The 25,116-nt window shown below is 58.1% G+C and overlaps 3 protein-coding genes across 4 annotated transcripts; 2 read left to right on the forward strand and 1 right to left on the reverse strand.

The window, feature by feature from the left end:
- Positions 1–72: 72 nt before the first annotated feature.
- Positions 73–9,057, reverse strand: AK2 (adenylate kinase 2). Of its 2 annotated transcripts, none has more exons than XM_030038261.2 (7): positions 8,923–9,057; positions 8,244–8,369; positions 6,222–6,332; positions 6,019–6,113; positions 5,238–5,310; positions 4,447–4,642; positions 73–1,451 (listed from the first exon to the last, which is right to left on the reverse strand). In XM_030038261.2, the coding sequence occupies exons 1-7, from the start codon at positions 9,037–9,039 to the stop codon at positions 1,408–1,410; spliced, it is 762 nt and encodes a 253-aa protein (XP_029894121.1). In that variant the 5' UTR covers positions 9,040–9,057; the 3' UTR covers positions 73–1,407. The 2 variants fall into 2 exon arrangements, with proteins under 2 accessions (XP_029894121.1, XP_029894122.1); XM_030038262.2 differs by lacking the exon at positions 73–1,451 and adding an exon at positions 1,483–2,305 and having other exon boundaries at positions 8,923–9,056.
- Positions 8,205–15,805, forward strand: AZIN2 (antizyme inhibitor 2). Its single transcript, XM_030038245.2, has 12 exons — positions 8,205–8,392; positions 9,734–10,231; positions 10,743–10,857; positions 12,041–12,207; positions 12,306–12,479; positions 13,262–13,434; positions 13,549–13,680; positions 14,034–14,199; positions 14,320–14,482; positions 14,557–14,669; positions 14,950–15,164; positions 15,505–15,805. The coding sequence occupies exons 4-12, from the start codon at positions 12,109–12,111 to the stop codon at positions 15,644–15,646; spliced, it is 1,377 nt and encodes a 458-aa protein (XP_029894105.1). The 5' UTR covers positions 8,205–8,392; positions 9,734–10,231; positions 10,743–10,857; positions 12,041–12,108; the 3' UTR covers positions 15,647–15,805.
- An 868-nt stretch (positions 15,806–16,673) lies between these two features.
- NDUFS5 (NADH:ubiquinone oxidoreductase subunit S5) lies at positions 16,674–18,057 on the forward strand. The gene is made up of 2 exons (XM_030038274.2): positions 16,674–17,016; positions 17,764–18,057. Exons 1-2 carry the CDS (start codon positions 16,801–16,803, stop codon positions 17,866–17,868), a joined length of 321 nt encoding a protein of 106 aa, XP_029894134.1. The 5' UTR covers positions 16,674–16,800; the 3' UTR covers positions 17,869–18,057.
- Positions 18,058–25,116: the final 7,059 nt, after the last annotated feature.

A 25,116-nucleotide genomic window follows, 5' to 3' on the forward strand; every position in this document is an offset into this window, starting at 1 on the left:
AAATACTGCTGCATTAGAGAACAGGTCACTTCCTCTATCAGTGAGAATTCAGTGTCCTATTTGATGCTGGTCCTTGTGCTATAAATAGGAATTTTCCCCTTTTATAGTTGCTGAATAATTGTGTGTATGAAATATGAACACAGTTTTCAGAAGAGTGCCTGATAAGCAGCTTGCTGGAGTGAAATCGTTGAACAGAAGGAATTTACAGCACCTGCAGAGCATCGCATGCTGTGGAAAACATTCAAGGTCAATATGACAGAGACAGGTCACAGAACAGATCCAACTACTGAGGATACAGGCTTGAGCTAAACAGCCTCCCCACAGCAGCCTTTCCCACAGCACCCCAACAATTCATTTCACGCTCCACACTTAAGTAAGGATCAAACGGAAGAAGCCCAGCTCAGAGGAGCCAAGGCTTCTCCATCCCACGTACTAGAAAGCCAGGAGGAGCAAGCAGAACAAGTTTTTAAAACAACAGCAGGCAAGTAGTACAGGACACAATCCTAAACAACGAGGAAGAGCATAGTTTAACATCCATCATCAAAAGAAAGAAGGGAAGAACACCGCAAATGCCAGAGCGGCACAAGCTTGCCTTCAAAAGAACGAGAATGCTCATCGGAGGTACAGAGAGGTAATAAAAACACCAGAGCACAGAGAGACTGAATGGCAGAGGAGCAAGAAAGCCCAATTATGCTGAAGAAACCAATAATTTCTGGAGGAAATGGGCGTATGCAGCCTGACCCTTTCTGATGCTGGTCCAAAGTGCCTAAACCAAAGCCCTGACCACAAGCAGGGCTGCAAGGGTGGTACCAAAGGCATTGCGGAAAAACAATGACCCTCCATCAGTACATCTAGAACAGCCTTCCTCTGAGGCACCTCAGAGCACCAGGGTCAGGGTCCCTGTGGAGGCAGGATAAAGGGAGGCCAGGAAACGCTCTCATTCCCTGTGTTAGAGCAGATTTTGCCCTCTGTATTTAGGGAGAGGCACTGGCAGAGGGGGAGGGAGGGATGCAACAAGGTATGAAAGGCAAAAAGCAAATGAGCAGAAACAGAAGACACAGTATGTGGCTTCCAGTTGCTGCAGGAGGAGAAAAGGAAATAACATCATCTCCTCCACATACTGGTGATGCAAAGGGAGGAAAAAGGCTAAGAATTACATCAGTTAAAAATACCTGAAAGGAACTCTGGCCAGAAAGGGTCAGGATACGCAAGGGCTCAGTGCTTTCAGCGTCACGCATGAAGAAACAGGAGAAAACCAGCAAAAGACACCATTGCTATGGTGATATAAAGCATTGGAACACACTCAGTAAGGAAGAGAGATAAAAAGAATTACAAGCCACATTTTCAACTGCACAGAACATCATCCTTGAGATAGGATCAGGCCCGAGGATCCACCCAGCTCAATTGTTAGTCGGCTATGCTGTCATCTGCCTCCTCATCTTCCACGCTGTCTGCAGGTCAAAGAGGACACAGCAACAGATATAAAATGTAAAGGGGTTATTTTATTATTGATTCAGAGGTTAGACAAGGCACCATTTGGTCTAAAAAGAAATGCAAAAAAACCAATTAAGTGTTATTTTTGCAGTCAATTAAGAAAGTCTTTTTTGCATTTCTTCAGCATTGTGTGAATTCCAGCTTGGTCAAGATCACAGAAAAGCCACCCCATTGCCAAGTAAGGCAGGCTTGGACTAGAGCCGCAGCCCCTTTGTTCAGCAGCAGAGAAACCTTGAGAAGTCTCTATGCCGGGGTTTAGGAATGCAGCAGAACAAGAAAAACAAAACTTCCAGGAAAAGACCATGGTATCTTTTTTTCCTTTCCATTTCAGAAATGATGAGTCATTTGTTCATTTTGGTCCTCGCTGACAGGAAGCAACTTTAGAAAAATCACAGCAAACCTTGCAGTGGCCTCAGAGCACTAACAGCCCATGAGACAAGCCCTGAAAGTCCTAGAGAAGCCTGCAATGACATCTAGCCCTACCCTCCTAACAGGTCAAGGACCTGCATCTGATCACTGGCAGAGATGTTTCACTCTGTACAATTGTTTTGCCTCCCCAAACAGTGATTTCTAAGGAGAAGGCCATCTCCTCTTCACAATGATTCTGCTGAATAAGAAATCCAAACAAAACCCAACCAAATCAGCACCCAAGCCCCTTGTCTACCACCTCCTTTTTCCCCCTCCCATCAGTCATAACCCCCTCCCAGCAGCCCTCCCTGCCTCCCCTGCGCCCAGGGGAGGGCTGCAATGGGTGATGTAGCAGAGTGTGCAGCGTTTGGTGGTGTCTCATCTGGTTCACGGAGTCACTCAGCTGGAATAAATGGGAACAAAAAAAAAAAATAGGTTTAGGGAAAAAAACCCAGAATTAATCATGGTTTATGGCAGAAAAAGGCTGGCAAGCTGGATGCAAAGTGAGCACAAAGGGGAAAAGGAACGGAGAGTGGAAGAACACATTGTTCTTGCTGTGGAGTAAAATCTTGACCAAATCCAGGAGCACCAGCTGGCCGGGAACCCTTCCTGCCATTATGACAGTGTGTAGGGGGCTAGAGCTCTCTCTCTGACTCTCTCAAGATGCCAAGATAAAAGCTGCTTCCACTCAGAATTTCTTTACAGTCACTGAGATGCTGGGGCAGCTCTAACACACACTTTCCTCTCCACTACCCCGGAGTGCGGCAGTCCTATGCTAAATGCTATCCTGACCTCCCAGCATGCCGATGCCACGCGCCAGGGCTGCCCTTTCACAGGAAAGCCAGAAACGATCGACAAGGCAACAGCCATCTGGGGGATCTCAGGGGACTGCAGGCTGCTGACGAAACCAGCACCGTTTACTTTCAAAACCTCTGTCCCTGCAGTCACATGCTTTCAAGAGCAACAAGTCAACTGCTTTCAGTTCCTGGTGTTGTTTCCAGTTTGCTGGAAGGGAAGAGGCTGTTTCCCTGGAAAAGATGTATGAGGACAGAAAGCAATTTTCAGACAAAAGAAAAATTAAGAAAAAGAGCAAGGGATTCCTAAGGATTAGGCATCTGCTCTGGACACACAGCCCACAGCAGCTCAGTGCACAGGAGAGAGAGGCCATCTCCTTGAAAGAGGAGGGTACTCAGTAACACTGAATCAGTAAACATACATGGAAGGCCAAAGGACAAAGTTTAATCTGGGCCAATCTGCATTTACAGCGGGGTCCTCTAGGAAGGGCTGGAATCCCACATGGGCAAAGGTCATTACCAGCCTTGCAGGGCCACCATATACCAGCGTGATGGCCCCGAGAAGCTGGGTCACTAACCACACCACACATGGTGTCCTCAAATGGACAGCCTGATGGAGCTGTTTGATTTGCTCAAGAAACGAGTACATTTCCATGATCTCATAACGAAGGTCATTGGCTCAAGGGCACATGAAGCCAGTGCTTAATAACACTGTCTCTCAGGCCTTGAAAAATCACTTGATTTGCAGTAAGGCTTTATTTAGACTTTGGGATCAGGAGCTCAACACATCTTCAACTCCTTGGCCAAAGCCAAGGCAAGAGTGAAGAGATGAAACCCAAGTCCTTTTCTTGTCCTCAAGACATCCCAACTTGCTATGCACAGCGCCTGTCAGACTCTGACCAGAGACTTCATGTTGTCAAAAAAAAAAAAAACCAAACCAAAAAACCAACACAAAAAGTATCTCACTAATATATTTGCTATATTGGGGCCCACAAATGAGGAGAGGCTGAAAACCCCCAGCTCTCACCCACCCTCTTTCTGCCCCACAAGCATCATCAGAATGGGAGGAAGACAGGTCGTGCTCTCAGGTAACCTGCCATCCCACAGAGAATAAAACACATACAATGAGAACAAGTTCTCACCCAGCCCCGAGCAGCAGCAGGCTGCACTCATGCGCACAGCCAAGCTGTCCCTCCCATGGCTGCTCCCCCAGCTGACACACAGCCCTTCACATGCTTCCCATGAGGAACCCCGCATTTCATGTCCTGCAGCGGATAGACAGCATCACCTATGGCACCCTGTGAAGGTCCTTCCCCCCTGATCTCTAACCTTCTGCTAGTCCCCTGTGGAGCAGCCAGGAGGAGCTGAAAGTACAGCTCCTTCCAAAGAGCTACAGCTCTAGAATGAAACAAAAGCCTTTTGACTCAAAGGGATGCAAACCCCATCTCTGGCAGCAATCAGCTGGTGCTCGGGCTCGCTGCGACCTCTAGGGACCAAATCTCCAACATCCGCAAACAGACTGACGTTCACATATACTGAGATACAGACCGTTAACAACTTGTTTAATAGAGAATTAGCACAGCCCTGCCTTGGGCTGAACCGCCTTGTCCCCTCCTCTTCTACTCTGCTTAGCTCTTCACCCTCCCTGGCCCCAGAGAGACAGAGACAGAGATGGAGAGACAGAGAGAGAGAGAAAAGGGAGAGCTCTGTCCTGGGACAGAACCCTAAATGAACATAACCAGGTCTTTACATGTTGCTCTCGAGAAGGCTGCCAGGATGCTAGCAAACACCACGTCGGGAGACTGGGAGGCATCCACCGCCGTATGGATCCCTCGCTTGCTGTAGTAGGAGACCAGGGGAGAGGTCTGTGTGTGATAGGCCTTCAGGCGGGTTTTCAAGGCTGTTTCGTTATCATCCGAACGGCGGATCAGGGGCTCTCCAGTGACCTGGGAGAAGCAAGGGGACAGTCTCCAGCTAGCTGCAGCCTGGCACGCTCCCCCCTTCTCTCCACAGCTATGGCAACCCCTGCTCCCCTCCTCCAAGACAAGCTACGATGCACAGCTGCAGAGGCGATCCCCAGGTCCGCAGGGGAGAGCGGGGCGAACCCAAGGCAGCCGAAACAAGTCCCAGAGCAGTCACTGAAGAGAGAAGGATTCAACATTGTAGTCTTTCCCCCACACACCACTCTGCTTGCTAAAAGGAGCCCAAGGAGTCTTGCGAGCAGACACCAGCTACAGTTGCTTCCCAGGAGGGAAAACAGTCACAACCCACCGCAACTTCAGCTATGGACAGAGTCCAACAAGTTCTGAGGCTGGCAGAGCCCAAGCCAGCTCTACAGAATGGCCATGCCCTTCACTCATCCCTCCAGGCCTCGCTCCCCGCAGTGCTGTCGGCTCAGGCTGCCCAGGCAGTTCCCCACGCTCCCCAGAAAGCCAGGAGAAAAGGTATGAGAGAAAGAAAGAAATGAGTTTTTCCAGGGATGCTGCAAAGCATCAGCTAAACCCAAAGCAACGTAAGCTGCGGCCTTGGGAGCTCACATACATCATCCTTCATGTGCTCTTTTGGGGGTCTGAACTCCTCGTGATAAGAGCGGCCGCTCGCTGGGTGAATCAGCCTAAGACAGAAAGCAAGTGTCAGCAAAGTAGCCAGGTGCCAGGACAAGGTTTCCTAAACTTGTCACTCATCAGCACAGAAACATCCGCAATAGCAACCCGATTAGCCTCTCTCTATTAAGAAAAATCTCTTCTAGCTATTTCTGTACCAAGGGCCTCTTTAGGCACTCGAAAAAATAGCAGCTGTGCTAGGAGATGGAGAAGGGATTTTTACTTTATGCTTTACTGGGGAAGGGGGCTAGCTCCTGGAGGTGTGAGGGTGATACAATGCAAGAGCAAACAGTGGGAGACATCTGCGTGCCTGCATGGCCACAACTGACCCTGGACAGGACATTCAGCAGTGCCCGAAAACGTATGCAACGTCTTGTGTTAAGGAGCAGTAATAGCTCCAGAGAAGCAAGAGCACAAAGACATTAGCTGTCGGACACCGGGCTTAAAGGCTGAGCTGGGTCACCAAGGACACTGATTCATATCAGCAACCCCTATTTATAGGGCAATGAAGGGGCTCTGTTCAAGGCTGGCCCAGGCACAGGAGAGCGGGCGAGGGATCAGGGCAGGAAAGCTCAAACAGAGCAGAAATCTAATACAGACCAGCACCGCAGCTAGCCCTAAACACTGTGAGAATGACACAAGGATCCAAAATTAGGATGCTCTCCCCTAACCTAGGAAACCCCATCCCATGCACCGAGCGTTTGGGAGAAAAGGTTTACCGTCCAGTGATTCTCCGGATGAGCAAGGAGTCGGGGATGCTGAACTCAATGACGGAGTCCAGCTTCTCTCTCCTCTTCTCTAGCAGCTCATCCAGCTGCAACAGAAAACACCCAGCTCAGAGGGGCAGAGGTACAGCCAAGGGAACCCTGTCTCCAGGGAAGGAGGAGATGCCAGAGCAGTCCCCAAACAGGAGCTCACGTACCATTTCGGCCTGCTTCACCGTGCGTGGGAAGCCGTCCAGGAGGAAGCCATTCTTGCAGGGAGGGGAGTCAAGGTTGTTCTCAATCAGCTCCACCACCATCTCATCACTCACCTGCAGAGAAGAGAGATGGGTGCATGGTCAGGAGGGACACCCTGATTTTACACAGCTGCCTGCAGAGCTGCTGTACTCACGCCAGTGCCCAGGCTGCATCAGACCCTTTTTACAGCCGTTCCTGGTCCCACAGGCAGCAGCCACAGCACAGGGCACTGCTCTTAACAGGGTGAAAGCTGCGTGTTCAGACCTGCCCACATCAGGGAAGCACTCCCTGCCATGGGTGTCAACACTAAGACGTGGCTAACGAGACATTTCATGCCAGGGACACTCCAGCCCGTGCAGGGACTTGGGCCAGCGCTGTAACCTCACTGTTACAAAGGTTGCTGTATTTCAAGGGAGACCATCAGCTTGAAGACAAACTCCCTAGATTATTTTTTTTAAATCAATTCACAATACGAAATATCAACATAACCTTTATTTCCTGTTACTTTGTACCTTCAGCCACACATCCCCCCTTATTAGGCAGGCCTGGCCAGGAAGGGCAAAGCAGGTGAGTTGCTCATTGACTCTCATAAACCTTGTGGGAAGGTAAATGCCCAGTCGTTGCTGACAAGCTCTGACCTTGCTGGATAGTTTTTCTCATATCATGATCTCAGCATACTGCTGGGATTAGTGCCTTTTCTACACTGCAGCATTTGCAAAGTACTAACAGATGCTGCAGCCCCAACAAAGGCTGTTTATTCAAGAGTAGCTCTCCTCAGCAGCGCTGTTTTCTTCAGCGAACACAGCTGGGACCCAGCAGGACTGGGGACCTGACTGTGACAGCATACAAACAAGATCCCTGGAGCGGGAAGCATACGGGCAGGGGGCTGTTTGGGCAAAGCAACAAGTCACTTCTGTGCTTGCCTGATTACCCCTTTCAGAGAAAGAGGTCCTGCTTCGTCATTGAGCATAAAAACCCCTCCTGAACGCTGCTGTGCTCCCAGCTGAGTTATCGCAGAGCCAGAGTATGCTTCTAGGATATACCTGCAGAGCAGCTGGGTGCTGCCTGCCACACACACACACACACGTGGCAGATACCACCAGCCTTGCCAGATAACGTCCCTATCTTTCATAACCAGCTGGGATATTGCAGGCTCGGTGTTGCAATGCAAGCTTTGAGCGAAAGCTGGAGATAAGCCACGTCGCTCTTCCCACCTGGGGCCTGCAGATTCTCTGTGGGGTGTTAGGAGCCCACGACAGCCAGCAGCAATGCCCAAGATCTGCCCCATACCGTTTACCTTTGGGGCGAGTTGCTGTCATTTGCTGTTCCTCAAGTTTCCCCCAGATATTTCAGTCATTTTGGCAAGATAATTAGACCCTCAGAAAATAAATGTGTCAGAGATCCTAACTCTTGCCTCTTGGGGATCCAAAGTGTCTCTCACAGCATTACACAGCACTCACTGTAACTACCACGGCAACACCCCTAAGTCTGTTTTCACTTTACAGTTACAGGCAAATGGCATTTATGCAAGAGCTGGGATGCAGATGAACCCTCCGAACAAAGTCTTCCACCCCAGAGGAGTCCAGGCATCATGTGAAGAGAGACATGAGCCGCAAAGCATGGCTGTAACATCCTGCAGCTCCAAGGATAAATGTTCACCTCAAACTGTTCAGGAGCCACAAAACATCCAGACTGTACCCCCTGAGCGTAAAAGCACCGTGGCAGAAAGAACCAATGCAGGGACGCAGGCTGCTGGTAAGCAAGGAACAATTTAGAAGAGGAAGGATGGTTTTACAGGATGTTTCTCCTGCAGGATAATGAGAAAGAAAACCCCCACCCCACCCCTGCCTTCACCCTGCAATCTACCTTCCTCCACTAATTGGGTTTTGTCACTGAGGCTTCTAATTACAAGGTGGATTTTGACTGCTCTCATTCCAGGTGCTGCCAGACCATCTCCCCTCCCAGAACGCCTCCCCACTACCCACCAGTTTCCCCGAATCCATCGTCTCTTTGAGCCGCTTGCCCAGCTCGGACCCCGAGGCCACCATGGCCCGCAGCATGTCCCCGGTTGCCAGGTGGCAGACGCAGTAGGTCTCGGCCAACTTCGGAGCCTGCGGGAGAGGACAGACGTGAGGTGAGTTTACCGTGAGGGTTTCGGAGCCAGGACCTCGGGGGCTGAGGCCCAACCGGGGTTTGGACAGCCACCCCCCCACCCGGTGGGACCTTGTCCCCACTCGCAACAACGGGACGGGTCTGCGACCGGCCAGCACGTGGCAGGGCCCGGCACGCAGCCCTGAAGGCCGGGTGCTCCGGGAACGGGGCCAGGACACCGGAACCCCCGCGGCCGGCCCTAGGGAGGAGGACCGGGACGAAGTGCCCCGGCGCCCGGGTCCCTACGGGCGGTGGGTCCGTATGCCGGAGCCCCCGGGGAAGGGGAAGCCCGGGCCCCCTCCGGAACGGGGGCAGGCCGCACGCCCCAGTCCCTGGCCGGGGGAAGGGAGGCCGGACACCCGCGTCCCTCCGGGCTGGGGCTCAGACGCCGGGCCCGGGGGGTGAGGAAAGCCGGACGGCCCGGTCCCACCGGCCGCTCAGCCGGGAGACGACCCGGAACGCCCGCGCCCCTGCTGGGAAGACGCACCGCGTTGCACCCCGGTATCCCCTCACCTGCGTGCCCTTGCCGGCACCGGGCGGTCCCAGCAGGACGGCGCGGATGCCCTGCCGGAGCCCCGGGCCCGGGGCCTGCCCGCCGCCGCCGCCCCCCGCCTGCGCGCTCGGAGCCATGGCCGCCGCCGACTGCGCGCCCGCCCCGCCCGGCGGCCAATGGGCGGTGACGCCGGGGCCGCGCTGCTAGGGGGCGGGGTTTCGCGGGGAGCGGGCGGGGTTTCGCGGGGTGCGGGCGGGGTTTCGCGGGGAGCGGGCGGGGCTTCGCGGGGAGCGGGCGGGGTTACTCAGGTAGAGGGTGGGGTTTCGCAGGGAGCAGGCGGGGTTTCGCGGGGAGGGCGTGGTTACTCAGGTGGTGGGCGGGGTTTCGCGGGGAGCGGGCGGGGTTTCGCAGGTAGTGGGCGGAGTTAGGCGGCACTGCGTGGGTTGAAGCGCGCCCTGCGTGGGCCGCCGGCCTCTGCGTGGGATGGGTTCACCACGCTGCACTGCGTGGGCTGTGCATCACGGCACTGCTCGGCACACCCAGAAGCGAGTGGCACTGTGGTGCTCTGCACCACGCTGCTGAGATCTGGCTCGTCTCTGCCCTCCGGCCGCTGTGGTGCTCTCCGCATGGCTCCCCCAACCCTGCACGGCACAGTCCGGGGCTGGGTGCTGGGCCAGAGCACTGGGAAAACAGGCCAGGATCTCACAGGAGACAAGAGCTCCCTTCGCCCTGGTTGCCAGGAGTATCCATGGCAAAGCCATGACCACAGTGTTGAATACAGGAACCCAGGATAAGTCGGTCCCTCTCTTTTCCTCTCCCCTCCATGCACAGAACGTTGTCTCCTCAGCAACAACAGAGAGGGAATTGCAAATTAACAAGATGAAGAAAAAAATCCCCTGCTCAGCCTGTGGTGTTTGTGGGATGGAGCAGTGGAACCGTTTCCAAGTGCACAAATGCAGGCAAAGACAGGACTGATCGACCAGACAGGGCATCTGCACGTACGGCAGAGCTGGATCTGCTGCCAGGGAACCCACCAAAACTGGCAGCAGCACAACAAGGGCAGAATCAGTCCCTGACGTCTTCCCAACTACCTCCTCCAGCCAATGTCCCAGCCAAACAGGCACCGCTCAGCCTTTAATCTGCAGGAAGCCTCGTTTCCCTGGCAGCAGTATTTCAGAGGTATTTTTGGCACTCTTCTCCCCAAGGGTCCCTGCGCACGCGATGCACGCGCAGCCACGAGCGCCCTCGCACCAGGGCCGGGCTGCAGGCAGGCTCACAGCGCTCTGCACCATCAAGCTGGGAATGAGCTGCCGGCACGGCAGGGACTCGGTGAGAACCCAGGGTGTCTGCTGGGAGCAGCCCCAGTCCTGGGACAGGGTGGGTGAGGAGGGGGTGCCTTCCTCCAAAGGGATGAAGGATGCTCGGAGGCAGCTCAGCCAATGGGGTGGCTGGGTTTGGTTGCCATGGCTACTGTTGTGAGGCAGAGCAGGGGGGGGGGGGTGCTGGGATACAAGGGGTGCAGAGCCCCCCCCCCCCCCCGCAGGGTTACCTGGTCCAGGGGCTCGGGGCAGGCAGGGAACCGGGGCAGGACGAACAGCCGCCGCTGGGGCCAGTTCATTCTCTTGGGAGACCCATGGGCATAATCTGTTTAAATGCTTTCTAAGGTAATGGGGTGGAGGGGATGGCGTGGGGCTGCCGGGGAAGCTGGTTTGCCTGGCACGGTGAGGAGGGGGCTGGTGAGGGATGCCTGCGGATGCTGAGTTTTGGGAATGGTGGGTGGAGGGCATCCTGCCATCGGTGCCCCTCTCCCTCGCTAACCCCTTGCACTGCTTCTCCCCAGAGACCTCAGACCCCCAACAACAGCTACGCCTCGGGGTGCTGCGGGAGCTCGGTGTTCCTCGGGGGGCCCCCCTGGCAGCACGCCTAGTCACCCGGGAGGGAGGCGTTGGACCTTGGTAAGGAGGGGATGTCCACGGTGGGGGCATGTTTGCCCAGGGCTGACGGGAATGACCCACTTAATTGCTCATCGTTTCTGTGCCCAACCAGCGTGGGCTGGGTGCTGGTTAGTGATGTCTTTGGGGAGTGACGGGTAAGGCTGGAGGAGTTGCTCTCCTTTCTCAAGTATGAAGCTCTAAGAGCTCCAAACCCCATTTTTTCTCCCCATTCCCCATCTCTGGAGTTCGCTGGTGGTGCTTGCTCAATGCATTACAACACCCTTCTGCTCCGGGGTCAGCGTGGTCTTTCTCCTAGTGCCCATCCGAAATGTCGTAAGTAGGTCTCTGCAGAGGAGGAGGTGGTGTGCAGCTCTGAGAAATGAAACCTCTGTCTCCCACTCACTTCAAATCAGAGAGACCATGTTCCTGTAAGAGCCCTGGAGCTGGACCTGGATTATTGGAGTGGAAATGTTTCCTGCAAGCTTGTGCTAGGTCATCAGCTCCCTGGGTTATGGGATGGACTGGGTCCAGGGGAGGAGATTGTTAAAGCTAAGTGTGCGAGCTTAAAGCTAAAGCTCCGCCAAGTGTGTGAGCCAGGAAACACCATGCAGCTTAACTTGTCCCCTTGTTTCACACACTGTGTCATGGGAGAGACGTGAAACTGGAACCACAGCACGGATCCAGACCATCCTCAGGTCAGCCGGTGTCAGTGAGTGGCCTGTGCTGTGCTCTTTAAAGATGCTTCCCTTTTCGTGGGGCTTGTGTGCCTGCGAAGGTGGGTCCTTGAGACTTCAGCTATTTGCAAACCATGAGGGAACTTCACCCCATGCAACGTACAGCAGATCTGGCTACATGCCGGAGCGTGAAGGGACACATTCTGGCATATATAGGCCACCTTCTTTGCAGTGAAGTTGGCTTTATTGTTAACTGTGTTGGTGCCTGAACTGCTGCTGAAGAAGACAGGGCTGCTGTGTGCCAAAAGAAAGCTCTGAGCTGCAGAGAAATGTGTCTCCTCCCCTTGGAGAAGATGCTTTAACCCACAGTAGGGCTCTCAGCAGAGGCGCTGGTTTGGAGAGCAGCAGGGAGCTCTAGCCAGGGCAGCACTGCCATGTACGGCCCATGGGAGGGATGGGGTGCAGGCTGGGTGATGCACACTGGCGGAGCTTCTAGAGCCCTGCTTCTAATATTCCCTTTCTTTTTCCAGTCTGTTGCGTACTTAGAAGCTACACCCTACTCGAGGAGGCTTTAAACTAGCGTTATCACACCTTGACCATGAATGGGTACTTGAAGGAATCCAATTTCATGATGGTGGAGGAGGGCTTCACCACCAGAGACCTCCTGGAGAACCTCCTCGTGGAGCTGGGCCAGGTGGTAAGGGCTGGCGGCTCTGCTGCTCCCCGGCAGCCAGCACCCCCTTGGCAGAGGCGGTCGTGGGGAGGCAACTACTGCTCATTCCGACTTTCTCCTAGAGCGACCAGCAAGCCTTCTTCGTGGCAGACCTTGGGGACATTGTGAAGAAACACCTGCGTTTCCTGAAGGCCTTGCCCCGTGTGAAACCCTACTTCCCGGTTAAGTGCAACGGCAGTGAAGGGGTGATTCGGCTGCTGGCTGAGCTGGGGGCAGGCTTTGCCTGTACCAACAAGGTAGGGTCGTGGAAGGACAGCTCGGGGTGAGCATCCTTTGGGTGTTTGTGGGAGAGTGGCGGAGCTCACCCGCTTTTCCTAAGTTTCCACTCATTAGATGGCATTTAGAGGGGCAGGAGTCTCCCCCTGCTGTCAAAACCCTCCTGACACAGCCCAGAAATCCCTGTCCTCTCTGTCTGGTGACTCAGGCTTGTTCCCCTTGACCGACATTCCTGTCTCTGGAACTGGTGTCCTGGCTGGCAGGCTTGGCTGGTGGCAAGGCACATTCCTGGGGTGCCACTGACACAGCCGTCCAATTCTTGGTGGCTTTAAGGCTGAGCCTAAAGCTCCCGCTCCCTCCTGCTTGTCATTTGCAATAGCCAGATTTCCAGGGAGGAACTGAAGTTAAGCCACTTACTTGTACGTAATTAAATAGGACGCGTTACTGGGAGGAGAAAGTGCAAAGAGTCATGACAGCTCAGACCAGCACTGCAGCTGTCACCCGCACTGGAGCTCACCGGGGACACATGCACCAAACCCATGCCTGCTAAACCCACTTGTTTTCTCTCCTCCTGGTCTCATGCCGCTTGTAAACATCTTGCCGCAACCTGCCCCTGCCAGGACAAAGTCCACTGTGATTCCTTTGAGCTCTTGCGGATTTTCCGTGGAAAAGCCCAGGCTGCAATGCTGGCGGTTTGCCCTCCGCAATGCTGCAAGCTGGCCGAGGCCCAGGGCTGATCGCGGCCAGGCATGGGCAGCGCTGGTCCCGAGGACCTGCGTACATGCATGCTGTGTCCCTGCAGGCAGAGATTGCATGCGTGCAAAGCATCGGGGTCCCGGCTGACAAGATCTTCTACAGCAGCCCCTGCAAGCAGGTTGCCCATATCAAATACGCAGCCAGCCATGGTGTGCAGCTGATGACCTTCGACAATGAGGTGGAGCTGAGCAAGGTGGCCAGGAGCCACCCTCATGCCAGGTAGGTGTCTGGCAGCATCGTTGGAGTGGGGGGCTGGAGTAGGAGCTGGGGAGATGGCTCAGAGGTGACAGAGGGCCTGAAGACCCCTCAACACAGTGTGGCTTTGCTCTGCAGGCTGTTGTTGGGTATTACTGCTGACTCCAGCCCCTCTGCCCATTCGAGCATGATGTTTGGGACCACGCTCAAGTCCTGCCGGCACCTGCTAGAGACAGCGAAGGAGAAGGCTGTGGAGGTTGTTGGCATCAGGTACAGCACATGTTCCTTCTTTCATAGGGGTGCTCAGCCCATGTTGGAGGGGACTGTGGGAAGCTCTGACTTGCCAGAACAACACGGCGGTCCACGGAGTCACCGGCTGCTCTGGCTGGGAGCGAGGTGGAGGCTGGACCTGGGGAGGTTGACCCATGTTGGGACTAATTTGGGGCAGATTTGGCCCTCAGAAAGGATCTGGGGGCCTCTGAGGGACTGGCCAGGCAGTCTGGCTTGGGATGGTGTGTGGGAAACACAGAGCTGCCCCCAGTGAGTGATAATGCCGGTGCTGTGTCCCCTCGCTGCTCTCTGGGGACGGGCGAGCCCTGCTGAAACAGGGACTGTGCCCTCAGCTTTCATCTTGGAAGCCGCGGTCTGGAGCCCCAGACCTTTGCTCAGTCTGTGGCTGTGGCACAGCTGGCCTTTGAGATTGGCACAGAGCTAGGCTACCAGATGCACCTCCTGGACATCGGAGGAGGATTCCCTGGCACCGAGGACACCAGAACCCGGTTCGAAGAGGTACGCAGCTCCCGATGCCTGCACTTAGCAGGCAGAGAGCGAGGCTGGAGGGTCTCCCCGGGCCTGACTCCCTGCAGAGGGGCTGAGCTAACCGAGGGGGAACATCTTCTTCCCATCCAGATCGCTGCCGTGATAAACTCTGCCTTGGACTTGTATTTCCCAGACGGCTGCGGGGTGGAGATCGTTGCAACACCCGGCCGATACTACATCACCTCCGCCTTCACCTTCGCTGCCAGCATCACTGCCAGGGAAGAGGTTCCCGCGGAGCAGCCTGGCTCCGATGGTATGTGGGATGGTGGAATGGGCCCCCCTGTGTTCCCGACCCCCACCTTGAGCCCTCTCCTTCCTCCCCTCCAGAGGAAGAGTCTGGCAGCAAGAAGAGCCTCGTGTATCACCTCAGTGACGGCATCTACAGCACCTTCAGCTGCCTCCTGTTTGACAGCCCCTGCCCCAGACCTCAGCTGCACAAGGTGAGGGTCTGGCCCGGCTCGAGGAGAGCCCGGCGGGTCCCTCACGCTGTGTCGCATTGCCTCAGCCGACCCCGCTCTCCCTTGCATCGTGGCTGGCCCCAGGCTCCATGCCAGAGGAGAGCAGAGGCCATGGGGAGGAGGTTGTGGTGATGTACCAGCAGAGCTGTAGACAGTCCCTGAGCTCCCAGGGTCGGATCTTCAGGGCAGGTGGAGACGAGACAGATCGCTGTGACACTGGGGCATCCTCATCCCCTGCGGCTGCCCCATCTCTCCCCCGCAGAGACCCTGCCCAGACCACCCCTCGCACAGCAGCAGCCTCCGGGGTCCCCCAGAAGACGCAGAGGACCACATTGCCGACGGCCTGGAACTGCCCGAGCTGCAGGTCGGGGACTGGCTGATTTTTGAAGACATGGGTGCCTACACCATCGCAACCTCGTCCCTGCTTGGGGGGTGTCCCCAGCCACAGATCACCTACGCCATGTCCCGCGTGGCCTGGTAAGAGACAGTCCTGTGTGAGCAGGGCTGAATCCCCTGGGAGATGCTGTCTTTCCTTCCACCTGGGCTCTTTGCCCAAAGAAGACAATCAAATCTGAGTCCCAGAACCTGAAGATTCAGGGTAAAAACCTGGTCTCAGAGGCAAAACTGGTATTATTTTTTTAAACATTGACAGACTTGAGCCAGTTTTTCACTGGGGAAGCCACAGGCAGCTCATTTCTGGCTGTGCAGACGGGGCCGTTGCTCTGGGGGATGTGAGACCCCCTAAGCTCCCCCTTCCTACAGCATTTCATGAGGGCCTGCTCCCCCTTGCTCCCCCTCGGGTGTCTCTCCCTTGCAGGAAAGCCGTCCAGTTCTTCCAGGGAAAGCCACCGCAAACAGAAGACGACCGCGAAAGCGTCTGCGCCCCGCTGTCCTGCGGCTGGGAGATGGCGGAGACGCTCTGCGTCACCCCGGTCTTCACTCCGGCCAGCATCATCTGAGCAGCACCGGTACCGGGGAAGGGGATGAAGGTCTCATGGCGGCCGGGTCGCGGCAGCACCTCCCGCCCTGCCTGCCGCTGGCATCACCCCGCTTGGCTCTCACGGGGGATCCGCGGCGAGGACTTTGAAGTATACGCCATAAATCCCGTTCCTCCCGCTCGTGCGGTGTTGTGTGCCTGCTAAAGGGGTGGGTGGATGGCGCCGAGCAGGTTTGGGTTCGTTTTTTAAGAGTTATGGTAATAAAACGGTTGTCCGGTGCGGCTCGGGGTTTTGTGTGAGGAAGCCCACGGCTCTTCCTCCCCGCCCTGCGCCGGAGGCAGCAGAGAATCAGTCTGCAATAAGCAGTTAGCTGCGTAACGAGGCTTTGCTCGTTAGGGAAGGTAGGGCCGTTCCTCCCAACCTTGGACACTGTTCAGGCATCCGGGAGGGACCCCTGGATTTTTGAGGGTGGGGGGAGGTATGAAAATAGGGGGGTGGGTTCCAGGATGTGGGTATTACTGGGGGGAAGACCCAGACCTGGTGGCATCCCCCCGGTCCCCCAGCTCTCGTCAGCCCTAACGAAGCCCCCTGCCCCTGGGATGTGTGTGCGGGGGTCCCGCACAGGTACAGCACTGCGGCGGGGGGGAGGTGGGAACCGGGAGCCCATAAAAGCCAAAGAATGGGGACACCGCGAGACCCTGAAAGCCAGGGACTGGGGGAACTGGGGGAACTGGGGGGGTACTGGGAGGACCCTGAAGCATGGAGGTGGGGTGAACTGGGAGCAATGGGCCACTGGAGGGATACTGGGGGACACTGGGGCACTGGGGGGGCGTTGGTCGGGGGAGCACTGGGAGGACACTGGGAGTACTGGGGGAGCCTCGGCGGCTGCCGCAGCGGCCGGCAGGGGGCGCTGGGGCGCGGCGGGCGGCCTCCTCTTCCGGCCCGCCAGGGGGCGCTGCAGCGGGGAAGGCCGCTCGTGCCGCTCGTCTCGCTGGCTCGGCCGAAGCCGCCAAGCCGTAAAGCGCGACGTGGTTGTCGCGGCTGCGCTTACGGTTGACGGCGGGCGGCGTCGTGAAAGGCCCGTGAAGGACGACGGTGGCGGCGGTTGCGGGTCCGTGAGGGTCGGCCGGTGTTCGCATCGCGACAGCGTCCTTTGTCGCGACAAGGGCGGAGCCATGCCGTTCTGGGACCTGCAGCGGCAGCTGGGTATCGATGTAGACCGGTGGCTGTTGCGGCAGAGCATGCCGCAGCCCTACGGCAAGGCCGGGGCCTGTCACGCCTTCGAGCGGGAGTGGGTGGAATGCGGACACGGCCTGGGCCAGACCCGCGCCCGCCGCGAGTGTCAGCTCGAGTACGAGGACTTCATGGAGTGCATGCACCGCACCAAGCTGGTGAGCGTCGCCGGGCCGGGGTTGGGGAGCAGGAGGCTCTGGAGGGTCCAGGCCAAGCTGGGGGGGGGGAGCACTGGGGCACCAGGGCCGGGCTGGGAACGCTTGAGGTGCTGGGTCAGGCTGGGGAGAGGGTGGTGAGCGTGCAGGCTAAGCTCTTGAGGAGGTTTGGGGGTTCTGGCGCAGGCTGGGGAGGGGGATTGGGGTGGGGAGCGCTGCCCAGGGGTGTTCCTGCTCATCGGACACCCTGCCTTGGTGGTGCCTGGAGCCATCGGGCACTACCTCCCGGCTGGCAGCGGGCAGGCAGCGTGCCTTAGCCAGTGCGAGCAGGGGGTCTGGCCCTGCAGCAGCCCCTTTCCCAAGGGATGGTGTGGGCTGTGGTAGCAGCAGGGCTCTGTCCTCACAGTCCCTTCCTCCCTGCCTGCGTGGCTCTCCTCTTCTCCAGCAGCAGCTACAATCAGTCCTCAGCTGCAGTAGCAATGGGAGAAGATACTGCTGGGTCAGCTGTGGGTTGAAAACCCAATTATCATTAGTAATAGAATGTGTTGCAACAGCCTGAAAGCCCAAAAGTCTTTGGCAGGAGGCTCAAACCCGTGTGAGGAGCCCCAAGGGCAGGGTTAGTGTGGGTTCCACGTGCACGCGGCTTCTGGGAGCCTGCCGGGACCTGTGCTAGGGACCGCACAAGTGCTTCCCTGACTGCTGCGACCCTGTTGCGTGTCTGCCCCGACCCTCTCGTGTGCGCTTTGCCAGGCTGTGCGGCTGAGAACCATCCTCGAGCAGAGGAACAAGATGATCAAGGAAGGGAAGTACACGATGCCCGACTACCACAAGGGCAAAGAGGAGCCGCGGCCTTGATTCGTGGGGGATGGGGCCGTCGGTCACCTGTAGAGCCGTTGACGTGGAACTCCTCTGGGAAGAAAACCTGCGGCACAACTGGGTCACGCTGTAGTGGTGGGGTGGGGTCTGCGTGGGGGCCCTGCCCCTGCTGAAGGGGAATGACACCACATTGGGCATCGCTTGGACTAGTAAATGTCTCCTTCGGAACAGCGTTTGGCTCTGTCTTGTCTTTTTTTCCTTGAGTAAAGCACGGCTTGAGGGTGTTTCTCTGTAGCAGTGCTGCCAGGGGAGCTTTTGAGACACCCTAAAACAGCTCAGTGGTGCTGGGGACATGGCCCTGAGGAGGTCAAATGCTCCTGGAGCCAGAGGGAGCTGGTGCCACGGGCTGTCGTGAGTTCTCCCTTTGTGCTTGCAGCCCATTCCTCCTCCTGACCTGTGGGCAGGCCTCCCAGGCAGCAATTGCTGCTGGAAATGAGAGGAATAACCTGAAAGAGTTAAAAAAACCCAAAACCAAACCTGTCCAAGCTTGTCCTGCAAAATTTCATCTTAATTTACAGCCAGCATATGGGACTGGTGCATGTTGGGCTGTTCCCAGTTGCTCTCCAGCTGGTGGTAGCGGTGTATGAGGTGAAAACCTGGTTAAAACAACTTGTTTCCGCCTGGATTCAGAGCGGTAGTGGATGGATTCGGTTTCTCTCCTGCTCTTTCAGCGTGTTGGAGGCAGATCTCCTCGCTGGGGGCTTTGCTTCAAAATCCCATGTGTCAGCGGGATCCATTGAGCGCCGTGGCGGGTGCTGGGCCCTGCTGACGGCAGCTGGCGGGCAGCTCTGGCACGGCCGGGGCGGTTTGTCCCTCCGTGCTGTGTCCTGGCAGCGGGACCTGCCTGCGCAGCTGGTGTTCCTCCCTTCCCAAGGCGGGTATTTCCCCCTGTTCCCTCCAAATCCAGCACGGTTTTGTAACGGCATTAAATCAGGTGAGTACCTGGAAGTAGAGAGGGGACAGATATGTGCTTTAATCCACGTTTTTAATACTGGTGATTGTGGGTTTAATGCTTAATCTTTGGTGCAGGTGGAGTCTACAAGTTTCCTGATCCTCGCAAATCCCCATACTGGGATGATAAACGCTGACCCGAGCGTGGTGTAACCTCCGGCAGGCAGAGACGGCCGGTGCGTCTCACCGAGCTGCGCCGAGGGGCTGCGCGGGGTTGTCACTCCTGCTCGCAGATGCAGATCTCTAACTCCTGCCCTGCCGATGCCTTTGTCTGTGGATCATCAGGGCTTTGGATGCCCACCTCTGCATTTGTCTCCAGCTGAGAAGAGATGTCCTCTCTCGAGGGCTGAAGGTGGCCATGGCAGACCGCCTCTTCAAACACCTTGTGAATGAGTAACCGGGTGGGGGAGAACGGCTGGTTTGATGAGCGGTCTGTGTTTAGATAGTGCGTGCTGAAATTTGAGGGTTTGAAGTTGAAGTATCGCCTGACGTGGACTATGACGGGAGCAAAAAACCCAAACTCTCGTGGCTGGGACCCAAAGAGAGGGAGCCGCTGCCGCTTTGAGCTTCCGAGGGCCCACGCCCCGTGGTGGGTGCACAGATCCTTCCTGGGGATGAGAAGAGGCTTGCAGAGCCCTGACTCCACACAGACCCTGGAAATGCTGCACCCTCAGAGACGGGGGATCACAGCTGGGTACTGTGTTTTTGGGGCTCTCTGCCCTCTCCCTGTGCCATCCCGGGGTGCCAGGGGCAGGGACCCGAACCACGAGAGTTTCATTATTTACACATGGTTGAACCAAAGTGCACTGACAGAAACACTTCCCCGGGTTTCGGCCCAGTTCCACGCGGGCTGTGGCAGCAACGGTCCCACAAGTGCTGTCCCCGCTGGGGTTTGGCCTTTTTGGGATTTCTGCTGCTCCTTGTTGAGCTCCTCTCCCACAGCTCCCTCCGAACTGGGCTTCCTGAGCGCTGCTGGGAGGTTTCTCCCTTCCCTCAGGCCCAAATGGGTTCCCTGCGCTCAGGCTGAATCACGGCTGCAGTCATCCCGGCATGTGGGATAGAGCCACGGTTCTCCCTGGCAGGGGCAGGTGCTGGGAGATGGCAGCATCAGGGAGCCCCAAAATTTGGGTCTGGATCTGATGAGGCCCCGGGCTGCTGGAGATGGGGGGGCTGCTCTCCTTGCATGTAATGGGCTGATAATCCTCAGGGATTTTGTTTGGCTTTTTAAAATATGAAAACTGTTTGGTGGTGATTAGTTTCAGGAGAGGAAAACTTACGTAACGATGCCGACGCTCAGGTGGATTACAGCGTTTCAGCTGTAAAAGCAGGCGAGGGGGAGCTCCCCAGGCAGCAGTGGAGGGAAACGCCAGAAAGATGCGAGAGCAGTGTGAAAAAATGGGCAGAAATGTGAATGGTTTCAGGTGAAAACGCCCTGGGAGGCTCCCGGCATGAGGGCTGTGGGCTCTGCGGGGTGGGGGGCTGCCAGAGCTGCCAGCCACCAGCCGTCAGAACTAATAAACGATGAACGGAGAGGGAAAACTGCGGCTGGGGATAGAAATCGAACGGTGCCACATGAGCCATTGGCCGCGGAGTATTTATCTGCGGCAGAGAGCTGTCCGGGGAGGCTTTGGGGAGAAGGAGAGGGGCTGGGGCTGCGCAGGTGGGGGACGCGGGGACCAACGTCGCACCTCCAGAAAGCACCGAGCGGGGTTGAGCTGTGCCAGGGTGGCAATTGCTCGTTATAGATGACTATTAATTACCCTCCCCTTTCCTGAAGAGGCGTTATGCACCACGGAGGCGGCTTTGGAGAGGCAGCAGGTTCCCAGGGCCGGCAGTCGGCCCCACAAACGACTCTTCTGGTGGCAACTCGACTGCGACAGTCGTTAACTCGGCGGCGTTGCAAACCCCTCACGAGCAGGCTGCGAAGGCTGGCAGCACCCAGAGCCGAGCAGCAGCATGAGCTGGCGCGCTCCTGGGAATTGCTGGTTTGCAAAAAAAAAAAAAAAAAAGGCTGTGAAAGGAAAGGGTTGCTTTTCCAGGGAGAGGGGGGAAAAAAAAAAAGGGCTCAGCAAAAAGCCCAGCAACTTGCTTGTGTCAAGAGTGACTCATCTCATCAAGCTGTCCAGATGTCGGAGGAAATATTGAAATGTATCTAAACGCTCCTGCCTCCCGAGAGCCTCTTTAGATCCATCCAAAATCTAATTGTTCTGGCGATAGATGTTAACACAGCCAAGGGCAAGTGGTGAATAGCAGGGACTGGGAGGAGCGGATCTGTTTGTCATAGTTAAAAGCTCTGTTAGAAATTTTGGCCAATAAAGCAAATAACCAAAGGCCTGATGAAAACAATCGAATTCATGGAGAGATTAAAAAAACCACCTCCCAGCTCTGGCGGGAGGAGACCGTGGCTGAGGGTCTGGCTAAGCGGCAGCGATCGAAAATGGGTCCGATCATCCCGACCGAGTTCCTCCAGGCAAAAGGGATTTGGAGCATCCTCAGCTTCTGAATGCAGCTCACCACGCAGCCCTGCACAAGATTCACTTCCAGTGTGTAGTAGATCCAAATTTATATTTCACTGTTTGCTTTTTTGTCATTTTTTTGGCACGGGGCGAAGCCACATCCCGGCTGGGTGGGAGGCACCGAGGCTGGGATGGGGTGGGATGTCTCCACGGGGCACAAGCCAGCGAGAGCAGCGCTCGCATCACTCACCGGCTGCTTTCCCAGTGGTTTCCCTCCCCTCAGCTCCCCCATTCCCATTTTCCTATAACCCTCAGCCGCCTGGGAGCGGGAGCTGGGGTCCAGGGAGCGGGTGAGCCCCCACCTCCTGCAGCTCCCGCAGCCCCGGATGTGCCAGGAGCCTCCAGCAGCATCTGCAGCTCCTCTCTGCCTCGGAGAGGGGGAATAAACAGCTCTCGGGAGATGAATAATTTATCAAAAGTCAAGGGAAAAGGCAGGTTTTCATCTGCGGGCTTGGGCGAAGGTTTTAATGAGGGAGAGGGGACAGATCCCGGGGCAGAGCCACGTGCTGACTGATTTGCACCGGCGCAGCCGCGACTTGGGAGATGTCTCCCTGCACCCCCGCGGATGCCGAGCGGGACCCCAAGGTCTCGGCACACTCCTCGGGTGGGCGTCCGCAGGGCCCCGGCAGGGAGGGGGGGTCCCCATGGTCCTGCTGTACAGCGCAGGAATGGGGAGATGAAATGATTTAGAGAGGACCCCTCCGCCTCCCCAATTCCTCCTGAAATAACGATTCCCCGTCCCCGTGTAGGCAAAACAACGCACGATCTTAACCCAGATTCGTAGCAGAAATAATCCAGCGCCGCCGGGCGCTGTGAGGGATTTCTGGAAAGGCGTTTCGGGTGTGAAATCCGCACAGGCTGGAACAGGCACCATCTCCCGACCGCCCTCGTTCCTCTGGGGTTCAACACGGCTCGAATCGGCCGGGTTTGCTCTTGAGGGCACCGCGACGGAGGAGGCCAGAGCCCGGTCGGCGGCACCGAGCACGGGGTGACGAAGGGACACGTCACCTTGCAGCCAGCGCCGGAGCGTTCAGCTCCCCACAGCCGGCTGCGCGCTGAACCGTGTGTTTCGTGCCCCGAGGGCGAGCGGTGCCCGGCTGCAATGGTTGGGAGCAAGGGTAGTCGGGGGCATGGTGCCCATCGCCCCGGTGTGTGCCGGAGGCCGGGGGGGGCCACAGGCAGGCTCGCGGGGCCGTCAACCGGGGGGGCCTCCACTCAGCGCAAACATGTGGCTGAGCCGCCCAACCTGTCCGGGAGCTTTGGGAACGGCACGAGCCGCGTCTGGCTCTTCGGGCACTTTCCTCCTCCCAATGTGTCTGAGGCCACTGGCTCCGGCGGGACGAGCCCTCCCTGCTCCCCGGCTCTCGCAGATTTTGGGGTCCCTTGTGGTGCCGGGACCCACAGCCCCCACTCGAGCACAGTGGCTGCATTTATCCATCGGTGTCTGGTACGGACCCAACCACCCGCTCAAGGGGTGCGAGACCCGCACAGGGGGAAGGAAGAGAAAGCGGTGCTGGGGTGGTGAAGCTGGTGCTGGTCCATGAGGACACCATTTTCCAGTATACCCTTTACTCTGCCCGCAGTGCCTCAGCACCAGTCCAACCCGGCTGCAATGTCGTCGGGGGTCCCGGGGAGCTTGTGCCCTCGTTACCAGCCGGTGCTCGTGTCTGCGAGGCCTCGGCCGCCGCATCTGTGGGCTCGATACGTCCCACCGGTGCCTCCGCACCCGGGCGGGTTTCGGCCGAGTGCTTCCTCCCGCGCTGTTCTCCCCATCCCTGGATCCGACCAGGCAGGGCTGCAGGGCAACACGTGCCCTTTTACAGCCACGTCCCAAATGTCCAAGAGCAGAGCGTCACCACACCCCGTGCCGTGTCCTCCACTGTGTCCCACCCCCTCGCTGGAGGTATTTGGGGAAACAGCCGCCGGGAAGCAGAAGGACGCGTTGGGATGAGATCTGAAAACCGGTGGGGGCGAGATGCCCGCGGGGCAGCCGGCCGCGCCGAGACCCCGGGGGAACCGGGGCGACGGGCTTGGCCCGGCCGCGTACGCCGAAGCCGTGGGAGCGACCGTCCTGGCCCGGGGCCGTGGCGCGACGTCGCTGCTCGCCGGATCGCGCCTTCGGTGCGAGGCAGCTGGATCTGCCGTCAGCCGGAGCGGTTTATCCTGCTTCATTCCTGCCAAGCGGCTGGGGCTGTCCTGCAGCTCAGCCACCCCTTCGGGCTGCTGCTGGTGTTCCTGCCTCCGCCACGGCTGTTGCCGGTACTGACTCGGCTGGAGCTGGGATGCCTCGCTGCCCCGCAGGTGAGGCTCTGGGCAGCACACGGTTTTCCCAGCGCAACTCTCCGGCCCTTTCCACGCCTGGCCCTGCTCACGTCCCCGGCTCGCGTATGTCCCCCCGTGCTCCCGCCACGGCTGCTGGCCCCAATCGATGGGTGCTCTAATTACCCTGAGCCTGGGGGGGGGGGGGGGGGAATCCGGAGGATGGGGTGGAAGGGGGGTGCTGAGAGGGGAAGGGGGTGCCCTGGGGGGGGGGCTTTGCGGAGTGTGGGGAGCTGCTGGGTGGTTTGGGGTGACCCCCTGTGCAATGGGGGTGCAGGGTGGGTTAGGGGAAGGCGACAGGCGTCGGGGTGCCCCGGGGAGCGCGGGCAGGTTGGGGGGTGCAGGGTGGGGTGGGGGGAAGCCCCGGGGGGGGGCGGTTTGGGGGTGCCCGGGGCGGAGGGTGCCGGGTTGACCCGGCGCAGGGGCGGGCACCGGGGCCGGTCCCCGGAGCTGTGCGGGGCGGGAGGCGGCCGGGACCCCCCCCCCCCGCCTCCGCCGCTCCGCCGCTCCGTGCCGCCCCGGTGGGCAGGGCCGGGCCGGGCCGGGGGAGGCGCCGCGGCGGCGGGAGCGCACGGCGGGGCCGGGAACGGCCGTACCGGGAGCGGCCGTACCGGGAGCGCACGGCGGGGCCGGGAACGGGACCGGGAGCGGGAGCGGGAACGTCGCGTCCTGCCCACGCCGAGCACCCCGGGACCGGGACCGGAGAACCACCGGAGGGGGGGGGGTGAGCGGGGCCGGGGCTGCGGGCAGGGGGAGGGGGTGTGTACCGGGCAAAGACCGGGGAAAGGGCGGCGGATGGAGCGGGGAAGGGCAGGAGATGGGGATGGAGAGGGAAAGGGCGGCGGATGGCGATGGGGATGGAGCGGGAAAAGGCGGGGGGGGGGGGGGGCGGCCGCCGCCGGGGCTGGGCTGGGGCTGCGGGCACCGGAGGATACCGACCGGGGCGGGGAAGGACCCGGGGGGGGGGGCCCCGGTCCGGCCCCGTGTGCCCCCGCAAAGCCGTTCCCGCACCCCGCTGCCTCCCGCACCTGCTGCACCCCCCGCCCGCACCGCCGAGCCGGGCTCCGGCCCCCGCAGCCCCCGGTCCTGCCTCTTCCCGGGCACCCAGGGCCCCCCCCCCGGCACCCACCCGCAGCCCCCCCAAGCCCCACACCCGCGGGTCCCCCCAAAAAACCAGGGCGAGGGCTGAGCCCCTCGGTACAGGCGTCGGGGCTGCGGAGCGGGGGGGAGATGTGATTTTGGGCCTCGATTCATTTTTTGCAGCTTTTCAATGGGGGGGGGGGGGGGGTGAATGACTCATGGAATCCTTTCTCCCTTTCTTTCGATGTTTTTTTGGGTCTCTTTGTTCCTGTTTTGCTGATTAAATGATGATAATAAGGAAAGGCTCCGCGCGATGGAGGCGGCTCCTCTGCCGCGGCACATCGGTTGTAGGAGTCTCAGT

Source organism: Aquila chrysaetos, chromosome 16 (assembly GCF_900496995.4).
Source record: "Aquila chrysaetos chrysaetos chromosome 16, bAquChr1.4, whole genome shotgun sequence".
NCBI lineage: Eukaryota > Metazoa > Chordata > Aves > Accipitriformes > Accipitridae > Aquila > Aquila chrysaetos.